The 15,917-nt window shown below is 50.5% G+C and overlaps 1 protein-coding gene across 1 annotated transcript; it reads right to left on the bottom strand.

The window, feature by feature from the left end:
- Positions 1 to 1,285: 1,285 nt before the first annotated feature.
- Positions 1,286 to 15,371, bottom strand: LOC144144472 (cholinesterase-like). Its single transcript, XM_077675927.1, has 4 exons — positions 15,267 to 15,371; positions 13,390 to 14,191; positions 3,650 to 5,050; positions 1,286 to 1,547 (listed from the first exon to the last, which is right to left on the bottom strand). The coding sequence occupies exons 2-4, from the start codon at positions 13,749 to 13,751 to the stop codon at positions 1,418 to 1,420; spliced, it is 1,893 nt and encodes a 630-aa protein (XP_077532053.1). The 5' UTR covers positions 13,752 to 14,191; positions 15,267 to 15,371; the 3' UTR covers positions 1,286 to 1,417.
- Between the last annotated feature and the right edge of the window lie 546 nt (positions 15,372 to 15,917).

Here is a 15,917-nt window from a genome sequence, read left to right as displayed (position 1 = left end):
CACGGATATCGCCCATACTCCCAACGGTTCACACACCACCCTCGTCACCCTGGACTCTACCGGCCATCTCGCCACTGCAGCCACCTACAAGCAGCTACCAGTTCCCACAGCAGAGGCACTCGCCGTCGCTCATGCGACCACCACCCACCAAAAACAGCCCTACCTAACCATCATCACCGATTCTCAGCAAGCATGCCGGTGGTATCAAGCTGGCCTGGCACCCCCTCAAGCTCTTCCCATCTTTCACTGTCTCCCCGAAGAAATAGAAATAACAATAATTTGGACCCCTGGCCACTCTGGTCTTGCTGGGAATGAAGCGGCCCATGCCGCAGCCCGCGCTCTCCACAACCGGGCACTCCCCTCTGCAAGGCTAGATACCACAGGACGTCCAGATTCTGCAAGCACCACCTTAACACCGCTGGACTCTACCTATAGCTCCATCCTTTCCCACTACACAAACAACAGAAGAAGGTACCCTCCTCCCCACCCATCCCTTACCCCACATGAAGCCTATGTCTATCGCCGCCTTCAGACGGAAACTTTCTACAATCACACGATTCTCTCACACATCTCCCCATCCCTCTTCCCCCATAACTGCCAAGCGTGTGACCTTCCTCTTACCACCTTCCACCTAGTCTTCTGCCCGCAGCACCCAACCCCCCTTCACTCCCCCACCCTTGAGCAGTGGGAGTCCGCTCTGACCAGCTCGTCACCGGAGCAGCAGCTCTGCCTGGTGAAACGAGCTCTGGAATCGGCGCGGGCTCGCGGCCTCCTGGACATGGGAGGCTGACCACTTCCCCTTCCCTCTCCCCTAAAGCTCAAATAAACGTTTTTACCACCACCACCACCACCACCACTCTTGTGCTACACCAATACAACTCAACCAAATACCGTTCATGCTTCATGCATTGATTTAATTTTAACAAGAATATCTCTTTAAAGTAATAAATGGTGTGGTTAAGTGCATTTAAGTTCTCTCTGATTTTGCTATTTGTAGAGCGATGTGAGTGAATTTAAGTGACGTCGCATGGGTAATCGTTATGGGTGTCGTTTACTGCTTTGCTTTCCAACCACATTCACGGGGTGGATTGACGCGATTTTTTTCTTCAAAGCATTATCGATATAGCGCGAGTCATTGATGTCAGGTATCCCAGATAAACCCGAACGTTACCTTCACAATACGGAAAACACAAACATGCCCGTTGTCGTCGACGGCCCATGATGGCTCGTCAGAACACAATGAAATGGCGCAGAGTCATCGTTGACAAACGTATATTATGTCCCCTCAGTCCACCAGAATACATATAGGCTTAAAAGCGAACGCTGCCCAAAAGATTTGACCCGAGATGGGCTACCAGCAGACGCACGCTTCTTCCTTCGCGCAACCGCCGATGAATGCGACCCGGCAAGATGGCCGCTACTGCAGCATGTTTCTTACGGCCGAGCACAAGTCCCTGTCCCAGTTCACCTTCTCTTCGCGCGAGCTGCCATCGATGACTAGCGTGGATTCCTTTACCCCGAACGGTGTCCAAGGTTGCCTCACCTCCCTGCGACAAACGAAAAGAGTAAACTAGGTCAGAGTACTCCGACATCAGACGATACACAAGAGTGAGAACTACTTATCGAGTACACCAGTGCCCTCGCCACGTCCTGCAAATATGAGGAGGGTCAAAAATCAGGATGGTGACCGTGAAGCACACTTGGCTTTTATTTCTTCCAGGCCTAAACCCGAGGGATGCTGGAAATTGATCCGACCTTTTAATGCAACTGGCTTTCAGTACACTAGAATAATTTCACAAAAGCATGGTCAATATTTTGAGTTTTGTAGGAGCCCTCTCGAGACCAACTGGACAGATACAATGAGGTGTGTCGGCGGGCATGAGGGCACATTTTTGCTATAGGTGCGCTATACGGCTACATTACGAAGACTGTGAGTCATGTTTCGGCCTATGTCCCATAGCAGTTTGTTTCTCTCCAATTTTTCTATTACCTCAATTATATGATTAACCTGACAATCATTATCGACACTCGATTTCCATTTAATCAAGGATTGCTCGCTTTTTGTTTGCGTTCACGTCGGCAGATCCGCGCGCACGTGTGCGTGTGCACGTGCGTGTTTGCGTTCGTGCATGTGCGTAAGGATGGTGCGTGCACGCCAGAAACTTCGGTATGGCTGTTTAACCTCTAAATACGGTATGCCTCGGTTCCTCACAAAGCTAGTTGTAACAAATTTTCTCTTCCCTCATCACCGCGTTACTTCCTGCTACCTTTTGGTCAGCGTTATTATTTGGGTCCAACCGTAAAGTATTCGAAGTTGTGTACTCACACAACGTACACAACCTTTTTCGGCTGTATGAGAAACCGAAAGATTTCATTATGAATGAAATGTAAGCAGATACAATATTTTAAAGCGGCCACGAAGACAACAGGCCACTTTTTATAAAACGCCGCAATGGCGGGTCATCAATATACCAACGTTTACAAAAACTGCACTTAGGGTTGACAATGTGAAGATACGTACTCATGCAAAAGACGCCTGAAGCATTTCCAGCCCACCCCGAATATTCTCATCGCATAAAACCAATATCTTTTGAAGCGCTCCGCTCCAAGACGAGACCCCGTCGCTGCGTTCCCCGGCAGTCACTCACTTTCGGAGTATTGTGTCGAATATAAATAGATGTCAAGAAAAGCGACTCTCCCGCTTTTTCAATAAAACATTGAAAGTTCCCTTCCGCTTTAATGTCCCCATTCTATACAATGCAAACTTAAAACTTGGGGCCCAAGATCCGAAGCAAGGAGTAAACCGAAGTGGCGTTCAGTGAGAGACCGAGTTCAGGGGTTCAGAATTGCGCTTCAAGAGGCATTCGCCATGTAAACCACCCTGTTGGATGTGAAACGTTCTAGTAAGTTGTACATATGGGCCTGATTTGAGGTTCCTAGCTGTCTGACTGCGCCTGCAGACGAGCAGTCTGAGTACAGACCGTTCCTCTATATCTCCTTTTCTGTTCTGAAGCACGAAATACGCGCTACAAATCGAGAGGGAAATCTCAAACCTGCCCTTTTAAAGGGGGACTCATCTGATCACATTCCTGTGAGACTTGTCACTTCCTCCCCCATGGGTTCAAAGAGCATCGTGTTCCAATACGATACGGTTCACAAATACATAGGCATGTTCCTAGTGGCCTAGTTTGTTTCTTGCATGGGCGTATTACTCCGCTGTTGAAATAAAAAAAAATAAACAAGAAACAGAGTTTGGTTTATCTTGTTCTCACTAGATGGAGCTACCTGTCTAGCAAGTGAGAGTTCTCTGTATTTATTTCAGTACACAAGTCACATATTTCTAAAAAAACTGCCGTTGTGAGCGTCTGTATGCATTTGTGAAACGTTTCGTTATTCGTGCATGATGGTTTTTAAGCCCGTGAGTCATGAAGTATAAGTCCCATAGAAAAGGTTAACAGGTGGGACCCCCTTAAATACAAAAGCGTCGTCCCCGCTGAACAAGCTTCTAGCAAACTACAAACTCCTCCCGGTAATAAAGAAAAAGTTAAACTTATTCTCCGTGTCCCCTCAGGCACTTTGGGCAAAAGATTATAGCGTTATGCCCACCAAAAGGCTTACAAGAACGAAGCAAGCAAAAACCGACACTAACCCTGTTTTTACGAAGCGAATGATGTCGTCGAGCACCAGCGGCAGCCCTTCCCCAGCCGAGGCGTAGTGGTAGACCACGGCGTTGTTGATCGACGCCTCCTTAGCCAACTCAATCATTGGGCAATTCATGGCCGCATGCATGAGAACTTCTCGGAAGCCTGGAAGTCCCGTAGCATTCAGGTACTTCAAGGCGGGAAACGGGTCTTTGTTCTCTCCGGTGAAGAACCGCAGGAGCTTTCGATACACGTCTGGCATGGAGATTCCGCTGCCGTTTTTGCTCAAGGTCGGAAGCACGTACTTGTCGTACAGCGCATGCCCCTCTTTCCTGCTGTAGCCGCAGACGATCTGGATGCCGCTGAGGTCCCGAAACATATTATGAAGCGGCTCAATAAAATATTCTGCCATCAGCGGCGGCCGGTCCCGAGCCGGCACGAAGACAAGTGGACCGAGTGACTCAGCGCTGGACACGACCTCCTTGAAGTCCTTGCCTCTGAGGCAATTTGTCAGGCGCTGAATTGTGTCAGAGGCACACCGAGTGGCACCGCCAACTCGCTGAACAAAGCTCGTCTGGTCGTCATATTCCGGCATCAGCGACAGCGGGGACAGGCCGTGGAGAATGAAACGCTTGTGGGTCACGCTGTGGCGGGTCAAGAGATTCAGAGCGAGCACGAAGCCCCCGGAGCCGTAACCCACGGGTATGATCGAGTGGGGGTCTCCGTGAAACGCTTTGGCGTTTCTCTCGACCCACGTAAGCGACAAGTTGACGTCGTGAATGCCCACGTTCCCCGGCGCATCTTCCTGAGCTCCGCTGAAGAAGCCGAGGAATCCGACCCTGTGATTGGGAACGGCCACGATGAGGTCCCCCTTTAGAGCCAGGGCTTGCCACAGTTCCTCGTTCTCCCTGACGTCCTCGTTCTGAAGCCAGTCTCCAGAAACAGCAAAGACGACCGTTTTCAGGGGCTCCTTGGCGTCACACACGTACGGCGCCCAGATGGAAAGCCGGAGGCAGTCCTCGTCCGATCCGTTGAGAAGCGGCCCGCTCTGCGGACACGGGGGTCCATGTTCGTGCGCGAACCACGTGCCGTTCGGCTGGTAGTAGCTGATCCAGTTCGACCTTTTAAATCGGTTAGTCCCGGTTGGCGGTTGCCCGTAAGGGAAGCCGAAAAAGTGCCGCAGCACGCCCTGCGTGCTCCCTGAGTCCGTTGCATTCGCAATGGTTGCCGGAAACCCATGGATAATGCCACTGGCTGTCGTCACAAGGAGCTGATCCGGATCAGGCACTCCGCAAGCACCTCCGGCAACGACCGTCTGCTCGAGAGGATTTTCAGCAGCGTACCACACGCCAAACAAAATGAGCACCACAACGAGCGCCAACATCCCGCCGCCGACACCAACCTTCCACCTGCGAGGTAAAAAAAGGAGATCACCCACATGAAATCCTTCGGGCAAATATGAATTGACATAACGGGAAATACACAGAAGGCGGATACACGCACGATATATTGTTACGCATTTTCAAAATAAATTAAAAAAGACGTTTACTAGTCATAGCAGATGTACACAATTCAACTCTTGGAAAGCGATCTGCATAACCAATATCGCTATAGACTATTGTGCGAATATTCAGACAGCAATAAAGCGAAAGGCTCATTACTTATAGACATTTCAAATTCATGAATAGTCGAAGAGATGGTAAATTGGGTAATTGCATGTTGCGATGCACCCACACGCCAAACAGTTGCGCTCAGTTGCTGACTGACCAAGATTACTCCGGAATTTCCCGAAAAACGTTTTATAAATCGCGCCCCCTTCAAAACGACAGTTTGTCCGAAAAAAAAAGTCGCACCTGAGAACAAATCGCACTTGTTCATTCCGTAAGCTCATAGAGGATCAGTTCGTTAGAGTGTGCGGCGAAAGTACGTGGTTGTGGCGGCCGCCGCCTCTGAACGCATCCCCCGTTAAGCAGTGCCAGACACGTGCATCTGCCGTTCAAAGTCTATACAGAATTAACTTCTCAGAAATGTTTTATTGATACGGAGAGATGGCATGTACTTACAGACAGCGTTTAGGCAAAACCATCGAATCCTTCTTTCTCCAACTCGCTAGCAAATAATTCATTCATTTAGACCCCAGAACTGTGTCTCAACGAGCGCTCACATCAGGCAGCACACAGGCACCTTTCAGAGAGCGGACCACGCGCGGCCTCCACGTACCGGATTTATTCCATGCATAAGTCGCAACGGCTGATAAGACGCAGCAACGAAAATTTCAGGAAAAACCGCGACTTATACGCCAGAAAATACGGTAACTAAAATTAACAGACGAAGGATACAAAATCCTGTAGCAAGTTTGTTGAAGCGCAGCGGATTATTCATTCACTAATAATTGTCCTATAGTGTACTTAATGTCGTATCGTCAGCTTTATTTTCTGAAGTAGTGCGTTCTAATATGGTTGATAAAGATGTAATGCATCAACTGTGATCATTCTGTTGTTTCATAACATACGCATTGCCGTAAAAATGCGTCAGCTTTCAGGTCAATGTCGTTGTGGCGGGGCCCTAAAGTTGCATTGCTTCCATTAGATATACATCTGGGTAATCGGATTCCACTCTTTGCCATCAAATCTCCTTCTGTGTCTCCCGCTTCTAGCCCTTTCTCCCGGCCACCGCTCCGCAACACTGGTGGTCCCCCGGTTTTCAGTTTTTCGGAGTGCATATCTAGCCCAATTCAACTTCTTAATTTGAGCCTATGTCTTTCACCCGAGTTCGCCCCCTAATCCAAGACGTTGTTTCCTATATCACTAAGCGTTACTCCTACCATTCTTTTTGTGGCCCGTTAGGCCAATTTAGGTTCCCTTTCAAGTTTCTTAGTAGGCTCCCAATTGTCTGCGCTATTAGTCGTCATTGGGAAAACGCATTGGTTGTACGTGCTGTCAGAAAGGCAGTCCGCTGTTCGGGTAAACATCAGCCGCGCGTTGCAGCTTCGCTGGTTAACCACGTGTTCAGATTGCGTCGATTTCTTTATTTCCGCGTGTTTGCTCAAATCTTTTCAGGCCATATATGGGAGTGCGGACTAACCCCTGGCCTACCCCCCAACCCTTCCCCCTCTTACGAGCAGTGGGTGGGCTGCCCGAAAGGCCGGACCCTGGGACCCAGCGCATACCGGTGAAGAGTGCCTGGACTGCCAGCCAAGGCCAGCCATTCCGGACTAGGGACGCCCCCCACCGAGCGGGTGCCCTAACCGCAGCACCAGCGCTCGTGGAATAAACATTTATTCCTTCTCCCCCTTTCAAGCCATAGTATTCCTACGCATGGTTTTCTCCTCGTGGTCTCTATCGGACCTCAGAACTTGCAAGACAGTTATATCCGTCCTTTTAGTATTTCAATGCCTAAGTTGCACGGTGCGCTTTCTGCAACTTTGTTAGCAATTAATAATTTCCGAGTGCCGTTCCTGAAGCATCCCTCGCCGGTATTCCCAAGCATCACTGAACAAGGCAGTGTCGTCCGCAAGTATGAGGTGGCTGAAATATATTTTTAAAGACGATAGTCTTTCTTGGGCTACTTAAACCCAGAAATTTTGGTCTGTCTGTATGTCTGTCTGTCTGTATGTCTCTGTCTGTCCGTCTGTCTGTCTGTGACTCGATTCAGCCACCCGGCCAAAATAAAATTGTTATTGCGCAATAGCATTATATACTCACAGCCACATGTCTAAGCCCGGTTTATATGTTCATACTTGTCAACTTTGTTGAAAAAGAACAAGACATTACGCAAATATATGACAGGAAATTAGTACACAAGGGATATTTACAGTGTTTCTTTGTTAAAAAATTCATGGATGCTTGGTTTTTCGATAGAAAATTATATTTTACATCTACTGCAGAACACTTCCGCCTCCTGGCGGCATATAAAAATCACGCGGCAACAGCAACGAAAGGTTCCACTAGCTAGGTTCCATGTTCTGCTTGGAACGCACGTGGAGCATGGCCACGCGGCTCTATAAACCTTCTAGTCGGCCGCCTCCATTCACGGGCGTCTCCGCCGTACTGCAGCGCTGGCAACGAGGAACCCGGCCTGTAGCAGTGGAACGCGGTAAACTCAAGTCGCCTTGCGCAAATCTTTAGTGTGTTTACCTTGGAATGAGCGCGACGGTACAGGAACAGCATGAGAGGTAAGTGGAAAGCAAAGGGGGGCATTTCCTTGGCAAATGTCTACAAGGACTATCGTCTTTTGACGACATTTGCAACGAAAGGAGCAGATACGCGGCCAAATTTTTCTGTTTATTCGTATATATGCAATTCAGTGGATGAATGGATCAACATTTAGCCAGGTGCAGGTATCCAGTGACACACGACAGACCGAAACTTCCGCGTTTGGGTAGCCAAAGAGAAACCATTGTCTTTAAAAGTTGGCTCTGCAGCAAAGCTTTTTTACGGCAGAGCTGTCGTTGCTCGCCGTAAAGGCGTTATCAGAAAAATCGGAGTCATAGTTCAACGGCCGCTTAACGCGCAAGTGAGCACGCGCATCACAGAGCTCCCGGCGTCGTCCAGGCTTGCGTGTGGTGCTCACAAAAAAAAAAAAAAAAAAAAAAAAACAGATCCCGTGCGTCCGTGCCTCAAGGGGGCAGCACAAGACAGCTCGCGCTACGGACACCCAGTTCACGAAGCCGGTTGCCGCAGGGTGTAGCGCGTGCTGACCAAGGAGCTTAAATTTTTTTTAACCTCCTTGGTGCTGACACGTCCCAATTTGGGTGAAATGTGAAAGCCTGCGGACAAAATGATTCTGGTCCGCCAGTTACCTATGAGGAAGACGACGATATAAAAGGATATGGTGATTACTACTACCACCATTGTGAAAAGAGAGGACGGAAAAATGTAAATAAACAATTTCAAACCTAATCCGTGTTGGGGTGTTCTTTAGTGCTTAGAACAAAATCCTCCAGCTTCGCTCTCATTCAAGCCTTGCGCGACTTGGCGCAAGCTTTGGCATTTTTTTGTTTACGGACGCCTGGTTTTTTTCCCAGATTAGTAACGCTTACCGATATCTGAGAATTAAGTTCTGGTCTGTGCCAAACGATACCTAACGGTGCGAATCAGCAACTTGTGGCCAGGATACCTGCCTTTAAAGACTACTCGCGTCCTATCGGAACACCAAGGCATCGCTGGATACAACCGCTAGTGTTCCACGTATTTCAAGCAAACGCTCTTGGTGTTCTATTGCACCACGACCCCATCTAGCTTAAAAGCAGGAAAGCAGGCACACCCTAGTTTCCAAGAAAGCCTGGTCAAGACAAAACATCTAATACCACCCAACATAACTTCTCGTCGCAAACTTAGTGAAACAAAATATTTAACGAGACTTAGGTGAGCATTTATTATTTCTTATGTGTACATTTATCACGAACACAAGAAACAAACGTGTTTCAGTAGGCAGAGGGCCGTGCTTCGCTAGCGCACACTAAACTGCGGCTCACCCATTCGTCTTGTTCTCTTCCTAATCCGGAAGTTGCGCCCCTACAGCGCTCCATTGGCTAGTCACTCAGGCCATAGAAACTCTGACTCAGGCCACTTCCTGGCGATGACCGATGCTTTCTAACATGCCAGAAACGGGCGAAGCGATGAGCGGCATGAACCGCGGCGAAAATAGTTCGTTGCTCCTCGCGTCGCTCCCCGTTTCGCTAGCAAAAACGCTGCACGTGATTACCGCTTAAACCCCCGCCCCTCCCCAAATTAAAAAAAAAAATTGGCTCCAATTCACGCTGTGAAGGTGGCTGGAAAGCACAGCTTTAAACGGTACCCACAACAATTGGCCTTCGACGTCATTTGAATTCACACACGCGGCTCTACAAGGAGTGAAACCAGAAATTTTGCCAGCCGTAACCTGGAAATTGCGGGTGCGGCGTCCCGAACGCAGCAGTAGCGTCGGCCACGGCTGGGCTGGAGCGGTGGACGCTGCCGCTGTAGCCCGGCAGTCAGTCGTGCGAAAGAAAATGGAGAGGAGCGTCTTTCGAAGGGTGAGACAGCGGAATCTAGCCATCCTGATGTGCTAGCTTGGGGCTACACCACCGCGCGACACACGCGCAGACACCGATACAGTTCGGCATGTGAGCTTAGTCAGTCCCATTTATGCCGATTTAAACTAGTAAGCTTAGTAAGTTTGAGAATTGCCAGAAAGCTGAGGGAATGTCCCTAATGGCTATTTTTCCGAACCAGTCGCTTTTTTTCGGTTTCGTAATACCTCTTAGACTGACTTTATACGCACGACGTCGTGAAGTCTGGCGGAAGCCACTATACGCACGACGTGAATGACGCGCCAACGCGGTAGCCAAAGCAACCGGCGCCGCGCTGTTGCTCCGCCCGTCCCAATCGCCCTGATAGAGCGTTTTGCCGGATTTCCCTCGACGAAATGACGCCGAAACGCAAGAAACAGAAAGAACCAGTTTATTCCGAACAATAAAACAAAACGGCATGCGTAGAAGTATCAGCGTGTAACATATTAACAGTCATGCGAGCAACCGCGACACTCAACAACAAACTCCCAGCAGGCTCACCTGAGCCACTGCCTCAATACACCGGCCCCCCTAACGAACCCCTTGATCTACCAATCCTTGAAGCGGAAGTGAGGGCAGTCCTACATGACCTCCGACTGCAGTCAGCTCCAGGTGGTGACCGCATTACCAATAAAATGCTCCGTAATTTAGACGACCCTTCAATAAATTATCTCACCGATCTGTTTAACGCTTACTGGGAAGAAGGAACCCTCCCCCCCGAGTTTACTCACGCAGAGGTCACTCTCATTCCTAAACCAGGGAAACCCCTCTCCCACATTAACCTTCGGCCTATATCGCTTACTTCCTGCTTAGGAAAACTGATGGAGCGAATAGTACTTGCCCGGCTCAATAACTACATTGAGGACAAACAGTTACTTTCCCCGCACATGTATGGATTCCGTGCAGGCCTTGCGGCTAATGACGTGCACCTGCGCTTGTACACGGATCTCCTCCAGCAAACCCCCAAACACGACTATTCGGCCATTTAGCCCTAGACTTACAACAAGCATTTGATCAGGTAACTCATCAAGCCATACTTCGAGGCCTTGCCAGCATAGCTCCTGGTGATTGTACATACAATTATGTAAAGGCATTCCTCTCAAATCGCACGGCACGCTACATATTCAGTGACCTCCAATCCCCCACTTACCAACTCCCGTCCATCGGCACTCCACAAGGTTCAGTCCTCTCCCCCCTCCTCTTTAATCTCGCTGTCTCCCATCTTCCCCCCATCCTGGACAATATCCCTCGGCTATGCTATAGTATGTACGCTGATGACATCACCCTTTGGGTAACTGGGGGCAGCGACGCAGATATAGAAGCAACACTTCAAGCAGGAGTATCAGCGGTACAACACGCAGCCCAGGAAGCTGGTTTAACATGCTCGCCATCAAAATCCGAACTCCTCATGCTATCCCCACACGCCACCACCCCTAAAACAGCACCCAGCGTGCATGTATTTCTGGATAATGCTCCTATACCAACTGTGAATCGCATAAAAATACTCGGCCTAGTCATACAATCCAATCGCCGAAACATCAGTCCTACACACCCTTTCCTCGCATGTAACGCAAATCATAGGCCTCATGAGGCGCGTAACTGCTAGGGGCCACGGCCCGACGGAAAAGGACCGCTGCCGATTTATCCAGGCATTTCTACTGAGCCGCATTACATACTCCCTCCCATATCTGTCCCTTTCTACCACGGAGGTCACCAAAGTAGATGGACTCATCCGTAAGGCCTACAGGGCTGCTCTCGGCTTGCCTTATCACGCATCCACTGCCAAAGTATGGGCCACCGGAACCTACAATTCCCTGGACGAATTAATTGAAGCACACCGTACGGGCCAGATACATCGCCTGACTAAACACACACCTGGCCAACTCTTACTTAAGGAGGCACAAATACATACTCCTCTTACATCAACCCCCATGGCTCGCATTCCGCCTGATTACAGAGATTGCATAACAATCCGTCCACTCCCCCGTAATATGAACCCTACTCATCATACTGCCCGACGAGCTGCTCGAGCGCGTGCCCTCATTTCCACTTTCCCCCCTTCGCCAAACACTTTCTACGTAGACGTTGCAGCACACAGGCACAAACCGGCCTTCACTGTAGCTGTCGTCTCCTCACCGACTACTACTCCTCTCACGTCTCTCACTATTTCCACCACAACCCCACACGTTGCGGAAGAGGTGGCCATAGCCCTGGCTCTCGCACACCGGCCTCCCCCTGATCTAATATTATCTGATTCAAAAACGGCCATCAAAAATTTTGCTAGCAGCACTATCTCCACGCTAGCCTGCAAAATTCTTCAAAATTCCGCCCCCCAACATCCTACGGAGCTCCTCTGGTTACCGGCACACACGGGACTAGACGGCGCGGAGTGGGCTAATAAGGCTGCACGAGCACTCGTCACCCGTGCGCCTGACGAGACCACTTCCGGTCAAGGAGTTTACTCCGCCATGGACTCCCTCACCGCTTACAGGGAGGTTACAAATTACTGCCGCCTCTCCCGCAACACGTTGCCCCCGGCTCACCCATCTCTAACCCCCTCGGAGGAACGGCTGTGGCGCCTCCTCCAAACGGAATCGCTCCCCAACCGAGCCCTCCTTCATCACATCTATCCATCCGCCTACCCCTCTCCGTTCTGCCCACATTGTGGCGCTAAATCCACAGTGCAACACCACATGTGGGCCTGCCCCTCTGACCCCCACCCCACCATAACTTCCCCTGACCACTGGACGGAGGCCCTGGGCCACTCGGACGAAGACTCCCAGCGCCCACTGGTCACCCGAGCACAAGCCGTGGTGGCGGCCCTTCTGGCCGCCATGGCGGCTCCTTAGGCCAGTGGTGTCAATAAAAGTTTTTATCTCTCTCTCTCTCTTCGAATGCCATGCCACCTCCGTCGAAGCTGCCAAGGGGCTTGGGGTGCTTAGGGGACCCGCCAACCCGTATGATGAGGGTGCTTTCAGTTTTCAGTAACTGCCGCGTTGGCGCCTCAGTCGCGTCGTGCGTATAATGGCTTCCGCCAGACCACACGACGTCGCGCATATAAAGTCAGTCTACCTCTTAAACCCACAACCGAATTGGTAATCAATTTAAAAAACGGAGTCACATTTGTGGCAAGCAGTGCGCAAAAGGTAGCGTTTCTCTAGCGGCCAGATGTCTGCATGTGGTCTCTACATTGTTTTCCCGCCCAGTAAACCAATCCTTAACGTATGCGTGCCTACGACCACTTCATTCCGTCGGGTGCGGGTTATCCTAGAGGTGCTGTCGAACAAGTTAATCAAGCCGTGCGAAGGCACCGAGCAATGGACGCGAAGGTGCACCAAAACAAGCCCAAAACAGCCGTCGCAAAAGCTGACAACAAAGCCCCATCGCCGACTTCGCGCGGGGAACGCTGGGTAAATTCGCAGCGTCATCTCTAGTGTGCTCCGTGAGTGAGAACCTCCGCCCCCCTCCCGTCCCCCGCCACCGCCTACGACGAGTTGGGAGTTTGTTGTCCCACATGCCACGAAAGAACCGTTGGCCGGTAGAGCTGGAAAGCTTTGTTTGAAAAATCTTGAGGCCCCATTTCTAGTTAGAAATCCACTACCAACAGATTGGTTTCGTTAAAAACCTCATTGGCATCAAGCTACAGATGCTCATCTGGAGCTCACTGCGTCTAGTAAAGCCTAAAATACCACGTACCAGCCGGAATCGGTGCCTGCTGCCGCACGCTTGGCCCTGGCACGAAAACTGGGTTTCGCTTTGGGTTGAGGTGAGCCCATCGGGTGCGCCGCGCCGTACCACTCGTCAAAGGCGGTATTTTTGGCTCCTCCGGGCTGCGGGGAGCGGACTCCCGCATCATCTGCGGGACTGGATGAGGACGGGTGGCCGGGCGACGCCGCGGGGTTCGACGGTGCCTGGCACTCCGGGGACGCCGGGCCCGTGGGAGACGCCAAGGACGCTAAGGTAGGGGAGGCCACATTCCTCTTGACCAGCCTCGGCCGAGCCGTTTGCCTTTCTGACTTGGTTTTCTTGGCCTTTTGCTTCCACTTCTGGTAATCCATTCCTGGCTCGAAGGTGGCTCATCGGAACCTGCTGCCGAGGCGGACTCGGACGATGCGGGGCTATCTGCTGCGAGGGCCGAAAAGGAACGAAAGGCGCCTGTGGCTTGGCTTCGCGTGCCCGCCGCACGAGATGGCGATGAGCTGACACGAGCGATGTCATCAGTAGAAGGTTGTCGCGAATCCAAAGAAGGGGATTGGCCAATGGTGGGTTTTTTTCTGGCACTCCCCTAGGGGAGGATGGCAAAGAGCTATAACACGACAGGGATGCAAGTGGAAAGCTACAGCTGCCTTTTTCTCGGTGTACATCCAAATGTTAAAGAAAGCGTTCCGTACGTCGAAGGTCTGAAGCACGTCTTTTAAGGCGAAAAACTTAAATGCCCCATTCTGAAAAAACCGCCATTGATGTTGGTGTTGCTGTCGTGACGAGAAAGATGCGCCCGCTGTAAAGAAAAAAAAAAAAACACTTGTCATCTGATGGTATTTGAAGACGATACCCCACAGCTGCAGACCGACGCCACCACTACCACTGGACTACCTCCGCACGTTAGCCAGTAGAACAAAAGTTGTTGCCGTTGTTGTTGTTGGGCCTTTCTCCGTGGCACATACCCGATTCTAGGATCAGTCACAAATCAGGAGCTTTCACTAGCTAATGTGCCAAGTCCACACAAGTCACAAAAATATTGATTGTAAACGTAAATTTCTAGGGTAGTGAATGCCGCCACACCACTTAGCGTGATGAAACGCGTGTAGCTTGGATTGAAACGTTTTAGTGACCGCAAATTTAAACAAAGCGCCGCAAAAACGCGAAGAATAGTGTGCAATTAGGTAAGTGGAAAATAAAAACAGGCTGTTTTAAAACCAAGGACAAAGAAGTAAAGCGTATTTGTGCCGGAACGGTTGTGCCTGCTATTCCGCAGGGCAAGAATGTAGTTACGAACAATGGGGTAACCCATTAGAGACTGTGATTTTAATAATTTTACCATTATTTCAAAAAACAAGTTCTTTGAAGAGTTTCGAAAGTTTTTTGAACGCGCCTATGAAAACGTTGCCTTCGTGGTGAACCGGTGCACCGCGACCGCCAGCTAGTTTAACAAGAAAAAAGAAAACGTGGCGTTAAACAGTCGTGGATGATGAGAAGATAGGATGCATACAAGCGCCCGTATCTGCCTTATCTTGTCTTCGCCGAAGTACGTTTTGTTTCTTCTTTCAGTCGGATACAAATTTCGCGGCGGCATATTACCCGCTCAGCCATACGTCCATCAACTGCGACATGAGCAACGTCAGGTGCGATCACGCATTGCCTGCTGTTTCACTGAACACGGCTACCATAGAAACGGGAGGATTTCGGCTTCCTTGTAGCTCGCAAACGTGTTAATGCACAGTAAAGAAAGCAAATCCCCAAAACCGCTTAAGAATCCAATTGTCATGCCAAGCCCGAGCCAAAAAGGGGGTCTTCCCATGAACCCCCACGACGACATGGCTTACGAGGCGCAGTTTCCTCTCTAATATACTTACCAAGAAACTCTACGTCGGAGGGCATCGGGCGGCCGCCGCTGCTCTGTAGCCAGACCGGCAGGCAGGAATGCAGTAGCAGCATGCCCGTTCGCACCAAATTTTTTCGCCACTCACAAAATGATAAGTCCATTTGAGCGGCCCACGATAAGGCGGCGAGCGTCTGTTTTATCTTATTCCGTGGTCCGTTCCCTGCCAAACGCGCTCTGATCAAGCCCCCGGCTGCCCTCCGATCAACACCAGCGCCGCGGCGCGGCAGCGTACAAAGCTCTCCCATAGCGTGATGGCGAAGTTTCATGTCTGGTAGTAGTCATCGTCATTTGCATCGATATCGTCGTGTTCCTATATAGCGCTTAACTAAAGCGCTAGAGCTCTTTTTAAGTGCGAATGCACTTTATAAGCGACCCCAAACCATCCACCGCCGGCGGCGGCGGCGGCGGCGGCGGCGGCGTCCGCAGTGCTCCTCTATATTTAAAAAAGAAACAGCATCCGGCGCCAGGTTTCGATCCGAGGACTTTGCGGCCGCAGCGCGACGCTCTACCGACCAAGTCACGGACGCGACGCTGATATCAGCGTTAGTGACGCGCCTTATATCTTTAACGCATTCAAACTACGTCGTCAGCGGCGTGCGTTGGCGACTCAGCGGCGTTATAG

The sequence above is a fragment of the Haemaphysalis longicornis genome, unplaced genomic scaffold (genome assembly GCF_048455015.1).
Source record: "Haemaphysalis longicornis isolate Haplotype H1 unplaced genomic scaffold, Haemaphysalis longicornis Haplotype H1 scaffold_7, whole genome shotgun sequence".
NCBI classification, from domain to species: Eukaryota; Metazoa; Arthropoda; class Arachnida; order Ixodida; family Ixodidae; genus Haemaphysalis; species Haemaphysalis longicornis.
This window is presented reverse-complemented; position numbering and strand designations above follow the sequence as displayed.

What these genes read in the sequence shown, in the direction of transcription:
- LOC144144472 (XM_077675927.1), bottom strand. Translation starts at nt 13,751, where the DNA reads ATGGATTACCAGAAGTGGAAGCAAAAGGCCAAGAAAACCAAGTCAGAA. An exon ending in GCAGGCACCGATTCCGGCTG is followed by an intron (nt 5,051 to 13,389) that starts GTACGTGGTATT and finishes TTTACCTCGCAG; the next exon opens with GTGGAAGGTTGGTGTCGGCG. An exon ending in ATTCGCTTCGTAAAAACAGG is followed by an intron (nt 1,548 to 3,649) that starts GTTAGTGTCGGT and finishes CGTTTGTCGCAG; the next exon opens with GGAGGTGAGGCAACCTTGGA.